This window comes from Aspergillus stella-maris, assembly GCF_047715825.1.
Source record: "Aspergillus stella-maris strain CBS 113639 unplaced genomic scaffold BDV14scaffold_56, whole genome shotgun sequence".
Classification (NCBI taxonomy): domain Eukaryota; kingdom Fungi; phylum Ascomycota; class Eurotiomycetes; order Eurotiales; family Aspergillaceae; genus Aspergillus; species Aspergillus stella-maris.
The window spans coordinates 175,034-195,466 of NW_027396850.1; the positions used below are offsets into that span (position 1 = coordinate 175,034).

General features: G+C 50.3%; 9 protein-coding genes across 9 annotated transcripts; 3 read left to right on the forward strand and 6 right to left on the reverse strand.

Annotated features, from left to right (window-relative positions):
• Positions 1-89: 89 nt before the first annotated feature.
• BDV14DRAFT_210789 (uncharacterized protein) lies at positions 90-1,850 on the forward strand (the record flags this gene model as incomplete). The annotated part of the gene is made up of 3 exons (XM_073775970.1): positions 90-484; positions 540-1,714; positions 1,763-1,850. Exons 1-3 carry the CDS (start codon positions 113-115, stop codon positions 1,848-1,850), a joined length of 1,635 nt encoding a protein of 544 aa, XP_073625033.1. The 5' UTR covers positions 90-112.
• Positions 1,851-2,045: 195 nt separating this feature from the next.
• BDV14DRAFT_179227 (major facilitator superfamily domain-containing protein) lies at positions 2,046-4,064 on the reverse strand. Its single transcript, XM_073769722.1, has 3 exons — positions 3,438-4,064; positions 3,236-3,389; positions 2,046-3,189 (listed from the first exon to the last, which is right to left on the reverse strand). Exons 1-3 carry the CDS (start codon positions 3,984-3,986, stop codon positions 2,228-2,230), a joined length of 1,665 nt encoding a protein of 554 aa, XP_073625034.1. The 5' UTR covers positions 3,987-4,064; the 3' UTR covers positions 2,046-2,227.
• Positions 4,065-6,454: 2,390 nt separating this feature from the next.
• BDV14DRAFT_191878 (uncharacterized protein) lies at positions 6,455-8,132 on the forward strand (the record flags this gene model as incomplete). The annotated part of the gene is made up of 8 exons (XM_073771555.1): positions 6,455-6,663; positions 6,739-6,754; positions 6,787-6,946; positions 7,004-7,211; positions 7,244-7,408; positions 7,446-7,541; positions 7,639-7,827; positions 7,904-8,132. The coding sequence occupies 8 exons, from the start codon at positions 6,455-6,457 to the stop codon at positions 8,130-8,132; spliced, it is 1,272 nt and encodes a 423-aa protein (XP_073625035.1).
• Positions 8,133-8,849: 717 nt separating this feature from the next.
• On the reverse strand, positions 8,850-9,712 carry BDV14DRAFT_203226 (uncharacterized protein; the record flags this gene model as incomplete). The annotated part of the gene is made up of 3 exons (XM_073774238.1): positions 8,850-9,123; positions 9,193-9,398; positions 9,458-9,712. The coding sequence occupies 3 exons, from the start codon at positions 9,710-9,712 to the stop codon at positions 8,850-8,852; spliced, it is 735 nt and encodes a 244-aa protein (XP_073625036.1).
• Positions 9,713-10,078: 366 nt separating this feature from the next.
• BDV14DRAFT_203227 (DUF4267 domain-containing protein) lies at positions 10,079-10,474 on the forward strand (the record flags this gene model as incomplete). The annotated part of the gene is made up of 1 exon (XM_073774239.1): positions 10,079-10,474. The coding sequence occupies one exon, from the start codon at positions 10,079-10,081 to the stop codon at positions 10,472-10,474; it is 396 nt and encodes a 131-aa protein (XP_073625037.1).
• Positions 10,475-10,629: 155 nt separating this feature from the next.
• Positions 10,630-12,211, reverse strand: BDV14DRAFT_112529 (aflatoxin regulatory protein-domain-containing protein). Its single transcript, XM_073765712.1, has one exon. It carries the CDS (start codon positions 11,900-11,902, stop codon positions 10,790-10,792), a length of 1,113 nt encoding a protein of 370 aa, XP_073625038.1. The 5' UTR covers positions 11,903-12,211; the 3' UTR covers positions 10,630-10,789.
• Positions 12,212-13,365: 1,154 nt separating this feature from the next.
• On the reverse strand, positions 13,366-15,226 carry BDV14DRAFT_210793 (putative cellobiose dehydrogenase; the record flags this gene model as incomplete). The annotated part of the gene is made up of 2 exons (XM_073775971.1): positions 13,366-13,635; positions 13,691-15,226. The coding sequence occupies 2 exons, from the start codon at positions 15,224-15,226 to the stop codon at positions 13,528-13,530; spliced, it is 1,644 nt and encodes a 547-aa protein (XP_073625039.1). The 3' UTR covers positions 13,366-13,527.
• An 867-nt stretch (positions 15,227-16,093) lies between these two features.
• On the reverse strand, positions 16,094-18,646 carry BDV14DRAFT_191880 (uncharacterized protein; the record flags this gene model as incomplete). The annotated part of the gene is made up of 4 exons (XM_073771556.1): positions 16,094-16,432; positions 16,496-16,936; positions 17,035-17,747; positions 18,346-18,646. The coding sequence occupies 4 exons, from the start codon at positions 18,644-18,646 to the stop codon at positions 16,094-16,096; spliced, it is 1,794 nt and encodes a 597-aa protein (XP_073625040.1).
• A 244-nt stretch (positions 18,647-18,890) lies between these two features.
• Positions 18,891-19,309, reverse strand: BDV14DRAFT_203231 (uncharacterized protein; the record flags this gene model as incomplete). The annotated part of the gene is made up of 2 exons (XM_073774240.1): positions 18,891-19,205; positions 19,253-19,309. The coding sequence occupies 2 exons, from the start codon at positions 19,307-19,309 to the stop codon at positions 18,891-18,893; spliced, it is 372 nt and encodes a 123-aa protein (XP_073625041.1).
• Between the last annotated feature and the right edge of the window lie 1,124 nt (positions 19,310-20,433).

Consider the following 20,433-nt stretch of genomic DNA (forward strand, 5'->3'; position numbering starts at 1 on the left):
GTGGTATCCTGCGCTTGCCTAGCTGTAAGCGAGGTCCGGCGGGGGAGCCTCCTATAATACATGTATCAATGTACCTGCTACTGCAAATGAAGCTGCAGATTGACTTCTTATCATGTTGCTGCACAAGTTCGCTGCGCTCTTCGCCCTGCTGGCTGCCAGCGTGCAGTCAGCCGCACTAAGCAAGGATGTAGAAGCCCTATTCACCGAGTCAATGACACTCCAAGACGCTATCTATGACCCCTCAGCTTCTTATCTTCGTTGGTTCTATTTCCCCTTTGCCGCTGGGCCTCACGATACCCGGTCCTCCGTCTGGTACTCAGTCGGATTGCTGTACCGTAACCAAGGGAGCGATGTAGATGAAGCCATCAGTATCATCAAAAATGTCATCTCTGGCCAGGAGAAGAATACGTCTGCGCAATGGTTTGGAGATTACACCAAATACCCTGAGCAGCCGACCGTCGGAAGTCCGGCTTATGACCCTGTGGTAAGCCTTCTTGCACACCGTTCCTCCCTCTTTCTTTCGCTAAATAATATCATAGATCTACAACTCATGGGACCCTAACTGGCGAGGCTTCATTGGTACAGCTCTGATCATCGTCTATGAAGAATTCAGCGACCTTCTACCAAGCGACTTACAGGATCTGATTCTGGAAAGCCTGTACAATGCCACAATAGGCGACAGCTATCGCGTCGGAGGCGTCGACGGAGACAATCTATATCCAGCGTACTCTAACCCATGGCTAATGAGGAGCGTTGCCAGTACTTGGACTGGGCTCAAGTTGGGCAATGCGAATATGACCGCTGCAGGGAACTCTGATGCTGATGACTTTCTCGAGTTGTTCGATCGCAACCATACACTTGCAGAGTTCAACGGTCCAACGTACGCTGGTATTTGTATCTACGCCCTTACAATGGCATCAAAGTACCTCGGCCAGACAAACTCGACCATCGGCCAGCATGCAGATCGTATCCTTGCCGATATCTGGGACTATGAGTCGCAGCTCTGGAATCCGAACTTACGAAATCTCGCGGGCCCTTGGGATCGGTCATATGGGTACGACATGAATAACTATGTTGGAATCTTCTCCATCTGGGTCTGGACGCTCGTGGGCAAGGATAAGGCCTGGGACAGAACGTCTCCCATCTGGACTATGGCACACGCCGATGACTTTGAGATTGCGCCGGTGCTTGCACTCTTGGCTGACTACCACAAGTCGCTCATTCCGGATGAGGTTATTGCCAGATTGGGGTCATTTGAGGGAGAGCACACGTATTCGGGCCATGCCTACGCCCCTCCAGCAGACTACGAGGAGCGCAGCATCACCACTTGGGTATCGGCAAATCTAACGATCGGTACCCAGTCCTTCAATCAACGTGATGTTGGAGGATTCTCCGAGGATTCAAGCTCGTTCAGTCCATCGGTCGTGCAATGGCTCCGTGGTGACGGGTCAGTCGGGTACTTCAATTTGTATCCAACAGAGACTGCAATGAGGGCTGATGTCGCCCCGTACGGACTGAATCTTACATACCCGCTCGGCAACTCTTCCAGTTCATTTACATTCGTTCTGGCCTCGAATCCGCTTGGCGAAAAGCGGGATATTGCTGGTTTTGATGATGTAGATGGGCTGGACATTGAGGTTGCTGGTGGTACTGTAGACCCAACTCCAGATATATCGTTCTGTGGATTGGTAGGGGGCACTTGTGATACTATTCAGTAAGTCGGCCTACACATTGCGAGTTTTTCGGAGGCTAATGCTCGCAGTAATTTCGAGTTCTGGAACATCACCTTCACTATGCCGCCCGACAGCTCTGAGGTCCCTGCAGTTCAATTCAAATTTGGGCACCGCTAAAGAGCTGGCGTACGATCAAATGAGGATATGCCACCCTCCCGCTTTGATTGATGGATTTAGAGTGCCGATCGTCGTCATGGTTCGGCCGAAGGGCCCATTCCCGTATAGTGCCGCTTCAAGAGACTACGTCACGACTGTCATCCGGAGAGCCGAAATCCTACATGCGGAGTATTTTTGGGGAATGTCAATTTGGATGTCATCATCATTTATTATGCTAGTTCATCACTCAGGTACTGGGCTAGTGCTTCAAGCCTGCAATAGAGGGCGAGCACACCTGAGCATTCTATATGTACAGTCGTCGGGTATAGATACATAAATACACCGGTAGTGTTTAATTTAGAAGCATTGCGATAAAATGCTAATAACTAGAAAACTCATTAGACAGATCCCCACTGCTGTGACATCCGACTCGCGCGTCTCCCCTGGTTCGTCTTGTTCTCTGCCTGCAGGGCCTGGGCGAATTTGCTGTTTGCGCGGATCTGGGGGCCCTTCCAGTAGAAGACGTAGATGGGGGCAACGACGAGACAGGACAAGCAGGCAAGGATGGTAGACGCGTACTCGACATGCCACTTGTCACCGATGTTCGTGTACATGGGTGTCGCGTACATGGCTGAGATACCAGCAAGCAGGTCACGAGCGAAGGCGTTACCTCCTGTGGCCGAGGCGGAATAAACACCATAAGCGGCGACCATGTAATCGACCGAGGACAAGTAAATGGCATAGTTGGCGATACCGACGCACGTAGAAAAGATCATCGATGCAATCCACGGGATACCGCGCTCTTTACCAAAAGATGTCCATGCGAAACCGAAGAGACCAATCGGTTCCAACGGCGCGAGCCATAACAGCCATTTGAGACGCCTCTCGGGTGCCATGTCGTCGTCGTCGATGCGTTTTCGGAGTTGCGCGTCTCGCCAGAACCATGGGAAGTAACTGAAGTATGTGATCACGTAGGCCAGGTTGATGGGAATAACCGCCCAGGCCTGTCCGAGGACACCGAAGCCCCAACCTTGTTCGTACACAATGGCGAAAGACTCGAGGAAGGTGAAGATGAGAGCGTCGGAGAAACCGGAGAGTAGGGAGAGACAGAAGACGATGGGTTCTGTCAGGAGCATGTGGAAGGGTCGGATCCAGATGTGAAGGGCTTCCTTCGCGGACACTCGGGGTTTCTTGAGCTCGTTGGGACCGTAGACATTGGGGTCTTCGCCGGATTTGCGCATGCGTTTGGCTTCCTTGTCCATGATAATGGTCGAACGGGACTCGGGCATGAAGAAGATGATGGCTTGAGTGACGCCGCCGAAGATGAGTTGGATCCAGAAGAACCATTCCCATGACAAGACTAGACGGGTTAGATAGGCAAACGAAAATAAGACCGGGTGGCTTACATCGTTGAATAGGACCTCCAATGACACCGCCAATACTAGTACCAATGCAAGAAGACAAGACAATAAAGGCGAGGGGGAACTGCTGTGTCTCTTTCTCGTAGATATCGGCAATCAGACCAAGAGTCACACTACCACCTGCAGTAGACAGACCACCCTGTTGATGTTAGCATCGTATTATCGTAGGTGACTGCAATCAACGTACAAGAGCACGGCAAACCACAATAGTGCCCCAATTAGGTGCGACAGCACAGGGAATCTGCCAGATGTTGATCAAGAACATCGAAAGCTGGAGGATAGGCCAGCGACCGAACTCCTCAGACCAGGGTGCCCACAGTTCACATCCAATAGAGTATGTGACCAAGTAAGCCATTTGACCTGTTCGTGCATGCTGCTCGCTAATCTGAAACGCTTCCGACAGCGGTTTGACAGCATTCGGGAAGACAGAGGTGTTGAAGTTCATCGACACCTGCACGAACGCGACCGCGCATAGATAACCCCATTTCTTCCATCGGGGCCAGCAGTAACCCAGTTTCTCGTAGCACTCGTACTCTTTCAGCTCGCGCTTGCCGTCTGGGCGAACGGCCTCCTTGTCGTGGGCGGCGTGTTCACGCTCGGCTTTTTCGACGCCCACGCTGGGGATGATAGGGGCGTCGGCGGTGCCTCCATTCTCGGGGTCTCCTCCTTTCTCCGATGGGGGTCGGTTGTGGTTCTCGAGGGCGTGCTCTACCTCTTTCTGGTCGGCATCGGCCATGATGATTTATGTAAGACAAAATGAAGCAAGGGGCACGGCTACGTGAGAATCAGGTGGTCTGGGGCAGGAACAGAGTTCATATACTGGTCAGGTCGAATTTTTTTGCGGATGCAGATCAGAACATTGCGTCAGTTGGTCCCTGTGAGGGTCCACTCTGGACGGCGATGGAGTCTCCTGCGGGCATCGCTGGGGCAGCCAGTGCTTACGGATCCCCATGGAGTACACGGTACAGAGTAGGTAGATATGGAGATGTGGGCAGTCACGCAATAATGCTGAGACTCAGCGACTGAGGTGTCCGACTACGCAGGCTGCTTCCCTTCATATCAGTCTACTTGCCACTATCATCCTCGGTCGAGACGAATCCGAGAGCATCAGCGAAGGGAATGGACTATGGTAGATCCGAGCTTTGACCGGCCACTCGGAGGCTCGAAGGGCACGAACCAGCGGGTCACCAAGCACTACAGTAAGCAAACCAAGTAAGCTTAAAACCGGTTTGGCCACAATTGCTGGACTGATCCACTGGCCCTAAAACTCTTCTTTTCTCTACGTCATCCTTCTTCGGCATCCCGAGAAAACTACCTACCGAGTCTCACTTCACAAAAGACTGGATAAGTCTGAATATAGCTGAAATAACTGCAAAGTACGGTATTTCCCAGAGACATCCTCATTCTTGGATACGTAAGGGTTGTTCAGAGAGAGTGTGTGTCCAGACTGTGCACGTGCCCTCGCCCGACCTTCCGGTCTGGGATCGGCACAGTTGTGCGCATAACAATGCACTGCCCCAATTGAACAGAACAAAAGAAATAATGACAGCGTTTTCCCACGGGGATCTCTCCTCCATACGGAGTCAACTTAATCCAAAATCAACCGGAGCCGAATGATATCACGCTGCATGCGGTCGGCTCTACAGCCAGAGCACAGCTGAGGAATGTGGATTCTGGACAATTGCAGCACGAGTCATTCGCTGGACCCTAGATTCGCTCATGATGTCACTCTCCGAAAAGTGCCTGTGAGTCGGACTTGGCTTTGCTCATCGAATACTGTGCCGCTTGGGGTCAGGTGTGGTAATGCCTGGATCGTTCTGCGTCAAATGCGCGGGATATCTTCCTCGTTTTCATCCTCTATTGTCATATTATGAGATTGCAAAATTCAAAATGTCTGTGAAAGGATTCTGGAATCCATCTCCGAGAGGCGCGTTCTTTCCGGAGTATAACCGACCCAGACCCACGGCCCCGACCCAGCGCCAAAATATATCTCTGCACCTCTCCACACCAGACTACTTACCAAATACCGTAGAACTCATGGAAGACTCCACCTCGGTCACAATAACCGTATTTTCCTCTAAACAGCAGACAGTTCTTTTCTCTCGATTTAGCCAGCGAATTCTAGATGACTGCACTGCCCATGGCCCCAGCGGCAGGTGGATGGTCGAAGCATATCATGTATTGAAGACTACGAGTACCGCTGACAAGGCAATATTTTCTGTAACATACAACGACATGTTCAAGGGTCCGCCTGATTCTGGATATTGCTGCTCGCGATGCGGTCCGACCCTCGTTGGGAGATTAACAAACATAGACAAGGCGTTTGGCAGCAGGCGCAGCATTGTTATTGTTTATCCGCAGAGTTCCGAACGGTCGCCTTGCGTATATAGGGATGGTTTCTGCTTAGATCGTGTTTCCGTGTAACGATAAAGTACTGTTTGATAGCCTGCAGGTGAAGCTGACAGTAATCATCCCTGTAAGCCCGGCAGTCTGCGGCGCTGCGATGAAACTTATACGTTCACCTTCAGCCTACCGAGTAAGACCGTTTTGGTCCCAGTTCTAGCCCAGAGTATAACATGTCATTAAATTCCAAGCCACGAGACATGTTAACTCCGTGATCTGATACTCAGGGGCGTGGGCACGGCGTTGCCCTACAAGCTCCTGGTCGTGGTTGTACATGATAACTGCATTACCATTGGCCGAGGGCCAGATTAGATTAGATGTGTAGCCCATCTGAACTTTTCTTCTCCAGTTCATACCGGGATCTAATTCTGTCATTGTTCATCATGTAAGATGCTGTAATTCAATATCGGCGCGCGGGAAAGAACCTGGCTACAGACCCCGGTTTAGATCCTCCTTATGCTCACCTCAACTCCCGGTGAAGATTGTTCTGCATGATCTGGTCACAACACAGAGTCGGCTCCTTCGGTTTCGCCTTAGGTCTAACGACCAAGTTTAGTAGTTACCCAGCGTATTGTCTCGTGGCAGAAACCCTGTTGCATGTCACGCCTCGTTCCTGCAGGACTTACTCAGATATAAGACACATTATTAGAAATCATATGAGACTATCTAGGTGCGTAAATGAAAGGTCGACTCCTAAGACGTATAAAGCCGCAGAGGTCCAGCAACCTACCGCCTCATCAAAAACTTTTATCTCCAGAAAAAACACGACATTCCGCAGCTGTACCGCCGCTTTAACCCATAATGAAAGCGCTCCTTTCTTTCCTGGCGTTGGCAGCGCTACCAATCGTCTCATCAGCACTCCCCTACCCCTTCAATATCGCGGAGAGAACACCAGTCGGGAGTAACATGACAACGGCGGACATCATTACCCAGCTGGACCCGATGCTGTCTTCCAATTCTGCTATTTACGGAGCCGATGATGCTCGATGGCAGAATATTACTTCGCGATGGTAGGCATACGCCTAGCCCTAGGTTGCCGTTGTGGTTGAGGCGGGTACAGAAGACGATGTTCCTACTATTATGAGTATCCATCGCCATATCGTTAGAAGATTTATATCTGACAGAGTTGTTAGGTTCGCTACGCAAACTCATACGGCATCCCCTTCCTCGCCATGAACACCGGACATGGGTCAACGTCGACTCTCGGAAGATTAAAAAATGGCATACAGATCTCTCTAGTCCAGCTCAGAGAGCTTACAATCGCGGAAGACGGAGCATCTGCTGTATTTGGCGGTGGCTCCTACAGCAACGAAGTCATCAACGCCCTCTGGGTGGCATGATACGTCGGAGGCGGCACCGGAAGCTGCGCTTGCGTTGGTATTATGGGCCCTGGCCTTGGTGGTGGACATGGTCGATGCCAGGGGTACTATGGACTGATTATTGACATGCTCATTTCTATGAATGTTGTTCTTGCCAACGGCACGGCCATTACGGTCTCTGAGGACTCGTATCCTGATCTCGGGTGGGCCAAACGTGGCGCTGGCCATAATCTTGAATTGTAACCAGCTATGAAGCCGAGATTCATGAAAGGACGGTCGATGCGTGGTACGTTCATCACTTCATCTTTACTCAGGACCAGCTCGAGGATGCATTCGAGGTTTTCGATACTCATATGACAACGGATAATCCTCCGACGGAATTGCTGGAATACGCTGTCTACTACTGGAATCCGGATGTTAGCGAAGCTGAGGTAAAGTGTCCTACTACCCTTGATCATTTCGAGTTTTAATAGATTACAACCCGTCATCGATATATACATCCAATACATCGGCTCGGAGGAAGACGCTGCTTCCTGGGTCGTAGAGTTTTACGCTCTCAACCCCGTCGAGTCCAGCGGCAACTCCTAATCATACCCTGAAGTGCCTACTGCAACGGGCTCTGGAGTCGGTGGCGAGCTCTGCGAAAAGGGCGATGCGAGAATGCAGTTTCCCTTTGGCTTCCAACAACAACATCACTGCCAATCGCGAAATATTCGATTACTTTGCCGAAGCTATAACCGAGCGCCCGGTTCTCAACTCGTCTGTTATTGTCTTTGAGGCGTACTCTGTGCAAGGTGTGCAAAGGGTTGACTCGGCCTCTACGGCGTTTGCGCATCGAGATGAGAGGTTCCTTAGGTATGTCACTCGTTGATACGTTGCGAAGTGATACTGAGTATAGACAGTTCCATTATCATACCTACGACCCTAATAGCTCTATCGATGAGGAGGCCATTGACATTGGAAGGGATCTACAACAACTCTTTGTTGAGGGCCAGCCGGGACTTGAACAGCACCGATACGTCAACTATGCCTTTGGCGATGATCCTTTGGAGCAGATGTATGGATACTGGCCCTGGCGCTTGGGGAGGCTTCGTGCGGCCAAGGCGATGTATGATTCGAACAACGCGTTCTGCTTCTATAACCCTATTGTTCGCGACTGAGAAGGTCCGAGTCTGTTAAGACTTTCTTGCGGGCCCTCTGCAATATTGTGCTGGAAAGGTCGTTGTCTGCAGTTGATATTTGAGTCTTATCCTGTCCTTTCGTGATTCTTGTTCTATTTTTCTCAGGCTCGAGGTATAAATTTAGAGCCATAGATCATTTATCAATGCATGATGGCCCGACACGTTTCCTCCTCGTAGCGCCTTGCCTGGCCAACGAGGGAACGTTGTGGCAAGCACAGCGGGCTGTGCATATGACGGTCATAAGCGTTTTCGTGGCTAGAGTATAGGTATACGTACAACGTGCGATCTTCGACAGTGTCAAATTGGGGGGGTAAGACAGCACACCTGACATTGCTGACCAGCTACTCCTGTCGCGCCTCCAGAATTAGGAAACAACGTTCCAGTGGATGATCCTCTCAGATTTCTCATGTTCAGTTATCAATCGCATGCTGTCGTCTGTATCCTATGTACTCTGGCCCAGCTCTCACCCCTACTCTCGGCACAGTCATGTCATCGTCGTCCACATATATTATCAACAGACCATACACAATACTGCTCTTGACAAGGATCAGTAAGGTATCGGAATAGGTATCTTTACTCTACAGCACGGCCGAGCGCAGACGCATGTTTCTTGATTTCGCAAGCGACTGTATTTTTGCGACGCTTCTATCGTTTCTTCTACGTCAGCAGCCATTCCCCTGACTCTACGCAAGCGACTTATTCCTTGCTGTAGGAGATCTCAATGACACCATCATCAAAGACGACACCGTTACCAACACCTTCCCAGTCAAACCCCTCAAGAACCATATCAACATTCGTTACTTCCGATGAGGAGATATGGTCCATGACCTTCATGAATTCGGACTCATACTCCTTATCCTGGGCCATATAGTCATAAAGGTTCAGATCTGTTCCATGGACGATATTAATCGCCGTCTCAGTCCCCTCAGGGCTCGGGCCCCATTTCTCCAGTGCCTCCACGATGTGGTAACTTTAGCTGGTTTGCTCTTCAAAGTGGAATCTTGTATTGGCCGCGATACCCTCATCCGTTGCTAAAGACTTGGAGACCCTAGTATGAGCGACGTGGCCTAGCTGAGGCTGGGTAAAGATGCAGTAGCCCATTAGGACTCCTAGGATGCGTTGCACAGTTAAAGTATCAAGTCCGCACTTTGCTGCCAGCTTTTTGTAGGTGATGCTGCTATGAAGAGGAACTGCTCTAGCGATGTTGTACCGAGTGACGACGCGTAACGCTGATGTTGCATGAACCTACACCGGCATTAATAATTGTTACAGACGGGCTTCAGAAGGAAGCAGAGGAAAAGCACATTGGATATGATGTCCATAAGGACTGTCTGATTGCCCGAGATCAAACTATTCATCTCGGTGAGAGCTTCCGAGGCGACTAGGCAAGCCTCATGGTAGGCTGCGGCATTGGGTGCGGACACGGCGGTGGAATTGGGCGTGCTGGAAGCGTGAGATAGAGGTACACTATTGGCAGCAGAGAAGACGTGGATGATTTGACATTGGTTTGATATTATTGAGAGTGTTATTGTTGCCGTTGTTGTTGTTTGTCGGAGCATACTGCCGCCCGTTACCGCCTGCCCCTAGGGTCAACCTCGCTTAGTCATACATTAGTCAGGTAGAGTTATCTTAGCTAGGCGGCCATACCAGCCACCCAATGGAAGATCATCCATCGCTTCCCACATTGTTTGCTGGTAATGTGTCTAGACCACGTGGCCGTATAGGAAGGTCACGTGTGTGACAAGAAGTACCAAGAATGTCAGCGGCACCGAGTTAACCCTATACTGGCTAGGCAGAGTAGGCAGAGTAGGCAGAAGGAGGAGAAGATGGTATAACTCTTTGTCTTCTCCTCTTCCTCCTTTCCATCTCAGTGCCTTTCTTTGAACATCCTGCTCTACTTCCTCCAAGTTATCAACATCTCTACCATGCCTCTCTCGCAGCACCCCGCCCTCCCTATCGGCGCCAAAGCCTTCTCCCTCATTGCCATCAGTTTCGGCGTCAATGCGCTTGTCCGCCCAGAGCACGCCTTGACCTTCTTCGAGTGGGAGATGCCACCGGCCGGGGCCCTTGCCGAACGACAGCTGGTCGAAGCGCTGCTGTATGTTTATGGGGTGCGCGACATCTTCTGGGGTCTTGCCATCTGGATTGCTACTGTGTATGGAAATAACAAGTCTGCGGGCTGGATGTTGGTTGCGGCCAGTGGTGTTGCGTTTGCGGATGGGTATATCTGTTATACTTGGGGTCATGGCCAGTGGGGGCATTGGTCTTACGCGCCCTTGTTCACTGCACTTGGCGCTGCTTTCCTGGGTCTTTTCGACTAGACCTTGCTGTGCTGAGTCTGCTATATGGACAATGAAAGAGCAGGGGATGTTGCTTGGTAGTGTTTATTTGAGCTACAATCAATCCAGGGTTCTTTCATCTGAGCAATAACTCCTCTGTCCAACCTTTCATGTATGTTGAATTCTTCTTGATCTAAAAGGTCTTCTTTTGACATTTGCTTCCAATCTGACAGTGATGCCTACCATAGACCCACCGCTTGCCAGAGCTCCATGTTTATGCTCGTCGAAGGGCGCTGATAATCTCCCCAGAAACTTCACGTAGTCGCGTGCGAAGGCTAGTGGCTAAATGGACCATCGCTACGCGTGATGATGGCGGCGATGATGTGCTAGACTCGGTAAGCTGTCCGGCTTGAGGCTCCGGCGAGTCTGATACTGAGCTGGAGACATCCCCAAAAGACGAACTTGTATTGCATCCACGCGCCGTCCGACAATAGTAACCAGTCGCTGGACGCGATGAAGCTCGCCCAAGACCAGTTGGGCCGTAGTTCGGTTTTGGTGCGTGCGGTTGACGGAGTAATCTGACAGAAGAAGGGCAGGTTGGTCTTTGAAAGCGAACAGGGATGATGAGGGGCTTTGTTGCGAAGTGTTGGCTTCGTTGGTCCAGTCAAATGCATCTTCAGTTGTCATACCTCGCGCTGGGATTTGCGCGACGACGATGTACCATTCCAGCACCTTGAAGACAATCAGAGAAACCAGAGTGGCCACATACTCATCGTCAGCGCAGCGACATTCCAGCACCGAGTGCACTGTATCAAGAATGCGTTCATTATCTTTAATAATGGTTTCTATTTTGTCCACTGTGAGTGTGTCTCGGTTACCTAATGGTTCGCAGTCAGATCGAGCAGTTGAGAAGAGGCGCTCGAGGGTATCCAAGCACATGAACAAGCAACAGGGCTCAGTCACACGCGTGTCGACATTGTCTGGATGCGCATTTGAAGTATTCGGGCTTTGAAGTTCAGTCAATGATGGATATTCTGCCAACACCTTTGTTGGTTCCTGCACGGCCGGACCACAAATAATACTCTCGGGGTCGTCAGGGCTCGGGGGGGACTCAGACGCAAAGAAATGGCTGAACTCGGTATCTACTGAGAGAAACGAGGTTAGGTCACAAAAGCTCGAGACAATGGGAGAGGTGATGACATCCCATAGGTTGAGGTCGTCTGTAGGGCAATATGGCTGCGGTGATTGGGGAGTGAGTTCAGGGGCGATTGTAGGAGACCGGGGGGCAATAGCCCGTGGGGAGTGCTTGATGATTCCTGGTGCTTGGTGACTGCTCGGAGATGCAGTGCTATGATCATCGGTGACCGCTGAGGTATTTGTTTGTGTTCCTGGTGCTGCTTTTCCCATCGTCTCCGTGGTTGCATGCTGCTCAACACGAACGGTTCGAGTGCGTCCGAGGCGACGAGACATTGTATACTCGCAAAAAAAACCCTCGTTGGTCGCATCGAACGCACATGGGCTTGTCCTTGCTGCATTTCACTTTGGATTTGGCGCAACAGATACAGCTCTCGCGCAACTTACGTCTACCTCGGGCAGCCACGATGGCTACAGTGCACGGCGGTTTCTGCTTGTTGTCGGTTCCCGTCGATTCCATGAATGTATGCAAAGAAAAACAGGTAAGCAGACTTATTGGCGGCAAACCAAAATCACCGAAAGATAGTGACTTATATCCTAAAAGCGGAGCAGAGGAGCATACTTGTGATTTGACTGGATAATGGCGAGCCAGTGCAGGGTGTCATTTCTGATAGGATATGAACTTGAGAGTGAAGGTGCTTGCTTCTTCCATAATACAGAGTGTGGTCTCAAAATCAAGGCTTGCATAAGGAAGTAAGGACTACCGGGAAAATTGTATCACTTACCGGAACCGCCAGCTGACGCTGGTCGATAATGCAGGTATATACCGACGGCGAAGCGTCTTCAGCACAACGAGTGGAAGCCAGGAATCATGAAGGGGTTCTTCCACATCCAGTTATCGTTATAAATGTCACAAATGGGCCCAATTAGCGCCGCCGTGAATGACCGAAAAATGTCAGACTAGACACAACGAGACGGGTACACAGTGGATATCGAATCTGCGAGAATGAGCTTGTGGTACAGTGAGAGACACCTGGGAACACCATAGAGGTGAGAAAAAAGCAATTTTCTGGTCAGCTCGATGAAGGGAGCAAAGGTGCCTTTTTTGATGGGCAAGAACTGGAGGCCTGGTTCGATTCCAAACTGCACTGACCCTTGGATGCTCCCTCTTGGCCGGACCGGGGCTTATAGATCCTTCCATGGGATTCGCCGAGAGAACAGTGACCGCTAGATAAGGCCCTTGATGGGAAACCTGCACCAAATTGCTATTAGGCTATTGATATCCGTCTATGCTATATCTTTGACCTAAAACTCTGGTCATGGGGATTAGAAGCGCGGAAGGAATCAATCAGCAAAGAAAGCTCAGAGTCAAAAAATGATAAGCGAAGATTGACCACTCAAAGTATCCATTTTTGTGCGTTCATGGGGTATGTCTCTGTAGCTCTAGTGAAGTGTGACTAGATACTTTGACTCTATAAGGAATAGCTACACAAGCTTGGCTAGTGTTGCTACCTCACCGTCCAGCTTTACCTGTCGTCAGTATTGTAGTCTAGAATGAAATTATGTCTCTCCAAGCTACGTAGATGAAGAAAGCTAAACTGCCTTTGTGTGGAGTTATATCTGAACGACGCGGGCGGAATGTTATAAGAAGGGAAGAAAGAACAAAAACCACGGCGGGGAGCACTTCAACCGATGATGAGCGTGACGCTGCGGAGCTTTTCATTGTATGGACTACAGGTATCGCCGACATTGCAAGGCCGAAGTAGAGGATTGGAAAAAGCACATGAACGAGGTAGAGGGCTGGTAATACAAGGAACTGAATCTCTATACCGCGTCCTATAATGACTGGCACCGACAAGAAAAATCTATCATACAACGAAGGAAAAGAACGCACAGGTAGCTGTCGCGCTTGGTTGGCCTCGGGCGCGTGAGCCAGAGATAATATTATCTCAATAGCTTCCCTACTCCTGGGCAAGAATGCGAGCAGCCGCAGCCTCAGCGACGACCATGATAGTGGTCTGAATGTTGCCAGTGGGGAGGTCGGGGTGAATACTGCCGTCAACAACATACTTGAGAATGTAATTAGTAACAGACATAAAAAGAGACATCCTATGAGTCACTTACCAGGTTGTCCATTCCGTATACCTTGGTGTTGACATCAACGACCGAGGTTCCGTTCTTACGACCATCATCAGTGCCCATCTTAGCACTCGAAGTATAGTGATTGCCCGTCGCCGGGGAGGATAGAATCGCGGTGACATTGGGGGCAGTCTGTAGCTCAAATCCAGAGTTTGGTGCGCTGAAGTCGTCGATAAGTGACTGAACAAACAATCGTGCCGCCAAAATGTCATCGGCTGTCTGCATGTAAGGCGAAGTCTCGATGATGGTGTTCTGCTTGTCGTCTAGACCGAGAACACCAGAGGATGTCAGCCCATGGGTCATGTAGGCCTTGACCTCCAGAACAGAGTCGGCATCCGGAGCACAAGACCCCTGGAAGTAGCGAGTGTGGCCGTGGACCTCATTTGAGGAGAAGAAAATCATTCGGTGCTTGCCCTGGGTGAGAAGTCCATCACCTTGGCCGTAGAGGGCGATGTCCTTGGTATTGGATCCGTTGACAATGGCATCATAGTCCGGAATGCTAAAGTTACCAGGGGTCTTGGTCGTGATAGTGAAAATAGGATGGTCCTTCAAGCCAACACCAACAGGCAAGTTGATCCATTCCTGTTGAGGAGGTACAGCAATTCCACTCTTCTTAGCAGTCTCAATCTGCTTCTTGGGGCCAATGCCGGAATTGAACAACAGACGGGGAGTCGAAAGGGCACCGGCAGCAAGAACAACACGGCCGTTGGGGGCGAGCGAGATTGTCTCAGATGCGCCAGATGGTGTCTGAACCTCAACACCAGTGACCTGGCTTCCAGACCGTACTACACGGAGGGCCTTGGTGTTGAGACGCAGAGTAAAGTTTTTGCTCTTCTGGGCCAGGGGCAGGTAAGTGCGGACAGGGCCAGCACGGACCTGGTCCTTGATGTTCCATGATGGGTAACTGTAGACCTGGTGCTTCTCATTCGGCTGCTTGATCATGTCGACAGACTTCCAGCCTAGCTTGTCGAAAAACTTGGAGAGCACAGAGTAGAGACCCTGGTCGTAGCGCTTCCCGTCAGCAGAAGGCAGGATGGTTCCCGGATTGCGTTCGTAGAGTCGTCCAGCTGCAGGCTCAATGTCATTCCACTTCCAACCCTCTGGCCAGTTGTTGTTGTCGTCAAAGTCGTGCTTCGAGGGGTGCACAAAGACCATGTAGTTGACAGTGACACCACCACCGAGGACGCAAGCAGCCATTCCCTCAGTGTCAGAGCATATGTACTCGTTCCACACATCCAAGGAGCCAACGTCAGCGGATAGACCTGGAAGATCAATGGGGGTCAGGGTGTGGTTCCAAGGAAGAGTCTCATTGGCACCGGTTGCCACAGTCGGACCGACACCTCGCTCAAGGAGCAGGACCTTCTTGCCAGCTTCAACGAATCGCTCAGCCGTAATGATACCAGCAGGGCCGCCGCCAACGACAATATAGTCGTACTCGCTGTTGCTCACGCCCGACGCAGAGGCCAAAACACCAGCTGCAGCTAAGAGGCCTGCTTGACAGGCAACTCGCGAGAATCTCATCTTGAAAATGTTCTGACTATTGTACCTGGCCGATCACATCAAACCTCGTCTCATTGCGGGACACACCGGGCTATTTCAATGCTTGGCCACATTTCCTGCGGTCTGAGCAAGAGCGATTGCCTGGAAGCATGCCCCGTCTTCTGTCACCTTGATCAACGCGATAAGTTTCTCTTTCAGGCTAGAGGAGCTGTCTGAAACAGCATTATTCCTCGGCATACCCTTAGTAAGTGCTGAGAAATCGGAGTCTGAGCAACAAAGTGGATCCCTCGAGAAGGCTGAATACCCACAATAGGGCGGCCGTTGATCTGATTAGGGTATGGTGGACACCGAGAACAGATGAAAGGCCCACTGTGCTGCCGAAGAAAATACCGGCATCGGCACCTGTTTCACGCTGATTGCTCCCTTGTCTCGGGCTTGTTCCTGGATCCTACAGGAAAAATCGCCCTGCTGGAGGTTGCAGTGCGCTTTAGGTCAATTGGTAATTACACCTGTCAACTAGAATGAGTGGAGTCCTGGAACTGTGAACATTTTATCCCTTGACTTCTGGCCCAAGGGATATATCGACGTACGTTGAAACCTTTTCAAGACCTCAGGCGGAGCCGAGATGTCGAACCTCGTCTGTAGGACCGTTTACGGAGACGACAATGCCGCAAAGAAAAAAAAGAAACTGCAAGGTCTGATCTGGTTTATGGCCCCCAATAGTGACCTCTTTCTGGCCCCAAATTGAGACTGTGCAGAACATTGTTGTACCACCAGGCTTTGTCTGCTCAAGAGATCAGAATATAGCTATGTGCATGACGCTGAATTAGCCAATAAAAAACAACAAATTTCATCTCTTCAAGATCGGTAGATTATGTTCGAAAGGCCTTAGCAAAGGTGAGAAGTGGATTTCAGAATCAACGCCCAGTCATGATCTACGCCACCGCTGCTCGGGGGCGTAAAGATTGCGTTATTCTTTGAAGCTCTTTCCAGCACTTTATGTTCTGCCCTGGAAGTGTGCGCCGTTCGCGGATCAAACCACTGGGCCTCGACCTCGCCTCCCTGGTAACCCCAATCCACCATAACACCAGCGAGGTCGAAACCAAAAGCATCAACATAGCCTGTATATATCCAATATCGTCCCTGGATAGTTATGGCGGCAATGTACCGATTTGATGCGTATGAAAAGATGTCCTCTACCTTGATGCCCCCCGGTGAACGAAGGTACTATCTCGCAGGCCTCAACCCATTGAATTGATCCTTGGAGAGTGATTCAAACAATCTCCTTACATACCCAGCCTGCTTAGCCCCAGGCCAATGGATGGCTTCATGCCAACTGGTATTCTCAGCCAGCCCTAGCTGGGTCTCGTGGTAATGGTCTAGACTAGCAACCAGGGAGATATTCTCATAGCTCTGCTGTACAGGGAGACTGCCATAGGTGATGCCACAAGCGCCACTGAACAGCGCAGGGCAGAAACCGTGACGGACGTGGGAAGCGTTCCAGAGTGGCTTCTCCGTGTCAAAGGAATCATGCGCTCCTTCGTAGTGATTCTTGACGTCCATGACTGGGCCGCAGAAATCTGAACGCATCTGGAGAATGTTTTCGTAGTTCTTAGTGGAGTCCCAGGGTGTAAGCACTGTGAAGTTGGCGTCAATGCCGTCGGGATTGGGGTTCTCGTGGCCAGATTGCACCGCGTCCATGGAGAGGGTTCCCAGAGATCCGTTTATGTACTGTGTGACAAATTAGCTTAAGGAGTTTTTTTTTTTTTATTTTTTATTTTTTTTTTTTTCATTGTCCTCCAACGGGAAGAAATCATCAAAGAACTTACATTGTGCCCATATAGCAGCGGAGTTGGCGGATCCGAGATCCAAGGGCTCGTAGGTTGAAATGTTAAAAGCGCCTCGTACCCTAAGATTCTTTCCTCTTCTTTAAAGCCCTTCATCATGGCGGCCCAGATACCACGAGTATCCTCAATGGGGTCGAGAAACGACGTAGGGTCAACGGAATCGTCAATCCTATCCCTCCACGCCTGGCGGGCCTGGGGATCATTATTGGCCCAGAACCCATTGGTATAACCACCGAGAATTTTGGATGTACCTGGATATCTCCTTCCAAAACCCCTTCCAAAAGCCTCTGCGTTATCCTCATTGAACTGTCGGCGCCCAATTGTCCCATACCACCCGCCGCTGACGTGGCGACCCCATACAGGGACGAAGCAGATCAAAATCCCATACTCGGCAGCGCGGGCAGTAGCCCAATCAACGAAGCCAAAGTAGTTCTCATTTGGCCGAGTGGGATCTCCATTGTCGATGGCGAGGTCACCATAGAAGTTGGGTATTGTGGTCACGTTGTACTTGGACAGGAGAACAGCCTGAATAACGTTGAAGTCTTTGGCCGCTCGGTCCGCAAGATACAAGTCGACGTCAGTTTTGTTGGGGGGATGAAACAGCTCCCAATTTGTATCTGCTTTCCAGAGAAACGGCTCTCCTGTTGCAGTTCGATAGAGATATCGTCCATCTGGAGGGGCGGAAATTGCTGGGTCTGCTTACGGAAGGCTCCCTGAGGTTGTATAACATACAGCAGCAATAATAAGGCATATAATGCCGAACAATTAGGACAGACGACTCATGGTGCTCTAGGGTGTAATTGTGTGGTACCCTTCATGACTGGGGCCACCCTTGCCCTTTTATCTCATGAATGACCATGCTTTGGTCTCCTATACAGCTATCCCCACACAGAGAAGAGTTCAATGACCATAACCTCGAGACGAGTTTGCGGAGAACCCAAGCCTTTTAACCAACCACTGTGGAGTAGCTTGACCTAGATGTTGATGACGTCGTCATAGAGGTGAATGGTAATCGATGCATATGAACTATTGTCAAGTGAAAGATAATTGTATTGACCTTACGGATTCCTGCCATGCATAAATACAATGTGCTATTCTAGACAATATACCGGAATAGGGGACTCCTATCCCCCAGCTGAAGCAGTTCCCGGTCATTCATTGTTGCCTGGATTTCATCTGCATCCATAACCTCTCTTGCCCGATTCAAGTTGAGTCTCATCATGGCTGCCCTGATCGAATGCTATCGGGTTGTTAGTGACAAGTCTATACTCATTTTGGATGCAGTTTGCTCACCAGGTCTCTCATCGCATTGCTGATAGACCCAGCCACCGCTCCACTGTCGGATAGTTGGAAATCCAGCTTGTGCATTATGAAACTCATGGTTGAATTGCGCACTCGAGCCCGCAGCTCCCCCAACAATCTCGTTGACAAGCTGTGTGGAAACGTCACTGGCGGCGGCCAAACTAAAGCATTCTGCTGCTGCTGCGGTATGAACTAGAGATGCTAGGCGTATGGTGAGAAACATTGCTGACGCGGAACCAAGCGGGCCATGCACGGGGACTTGTTTCATGTCAGGAGGAAATGTCAACTGCATGGCGGCAACAAATTCCGGTCTGTCGTCGCTGAATAGGATCTGTGTCCACCAAGTAAATACATGGTCCAGACAAATAAGGTTGTTGGTATCACACCTAAAGTGATGTAAAGTCATGCGAGCGAACTATGCAGCAATCAACGAGCCAGATGCCAGGGTAAGTAACCGCAAGGGATGCGCAAAGGTCATACTGGTTGTCTAGGCCTATCAAGCCTATAATACTTCCCTCTGGCATATTGTCTAAATGCTAGTTGAAGTTGCCAGGTTCGAATGGTACAACATCCACCGAATCTCTCAGTGTCTTGGGCAAGTTATCAAGTTTGCCAAGAAGGGTGGTACTATCGAGCATTGTAGGAGGAGCCTTCTTTGCTGGGAGGGGAGGGATCTTTTGGCCCTCTGGCTCGGCAACAATTTGGCCTAAAATATCTTCATAGTTGCAAACAACGCTGGAATTGTCATGCTGGCCGCAGCCATGAGCAGCGCGCTCAACAAATGCTTGGAGCGCCAGGGATGCGATTGGGCAGGGGAAAGACAGTCTCTCCGCCGTCTCGTTGACAATACCCTGTTGCGACTGTTAGTCAAGCACGTGGTATTCATTATTATAGTCACCATGTCCTTGGTAAAGATCGTGATAGACGATTTGGGGCTCCAGTCGGCCTCAAGCATCGAGATTCCACGATCTCTCAACATCCAACTAGCACCTTCACTGCCCATAAGTATACGGTGGGCTTCTCGCGCTGAGAGCCCGAGTGATTTGGAAAGTCTCACGGCCTCTGCTGCAACTACAATATGAATTCCAGCAAGGCGTTGATTCAGCCTGTTCGCATTCTGTTAGCGCTAATTGTTTTCCTTTGACCCTTTGCGCTTGCTTACATTTTGATTGTGCTAGCAGACCCTAGCGAACTACAATTGAAAAGCCTACCAGGTGCTGATATAGCGTTCAATCAATGCTCTATCACCTTGAGCGTGTCTGTATCACCACCCATCATTATCTGAACATTAACGCGGTCAGCATGTTCCGGCCACTCTTGGTGCACGTACCGTAAGTCTCCCTGCTTCCGCACCCACGACGCCTCCAGATACAGGACAGTCAACACGTCGAACATCACTCCTTCCACACCGGTCCAATCTCTCTCTGAAATCTACCACATAGCCCGGACGAAGAGTGCTCAGAAGGCACAGGATGGTAGATTGAGGCAAGGTCGCTGCCAACGCGTTGGTGCCGAAAGTCAGAGAATCGACCTGTCCCAGCGTCGCCACCATGATGAAAAACTTGCTTGGAGGATCATTCGTGTATTCCGTGGATACCCCAGCAGTTGCCCCTGATCAGTCACCAAATCTACGGGCAGTCTTGGGGTTTATGTCGAACCCGTGGATGCGCCATCCTGCCTTGAGAAGATTCGACGCCATTTCGAAACCCATGGCCCCAAGCCCAGCAAAACCGAGTTGCTGGGCCTGATATCGATGTTCCTTTTCGCTCATTGGATTCTGTGTTCCTACAATCTGTCATCTAACCAGGTGCTATGGCGTACTTATACAATCATGATGGTCGGACCATCATCTTTAAAGCGTGGCGGTTGGAGTCACAGCAACCAACCACAGACGTTCCCGAGAAACAACCTGGAGACGATGCAATATCTCCACACGAGATCGGCTACACATTGGTAATAATCAAGAACCCGTAGATGCCCAAGTTGGCTAGCACGTTTTTGATGTCGCGGATACATAATTCGTCAGCTATTATTTCTCGAGAAACTCCCAAGCAACACAAACTACAGATAATGTCATCG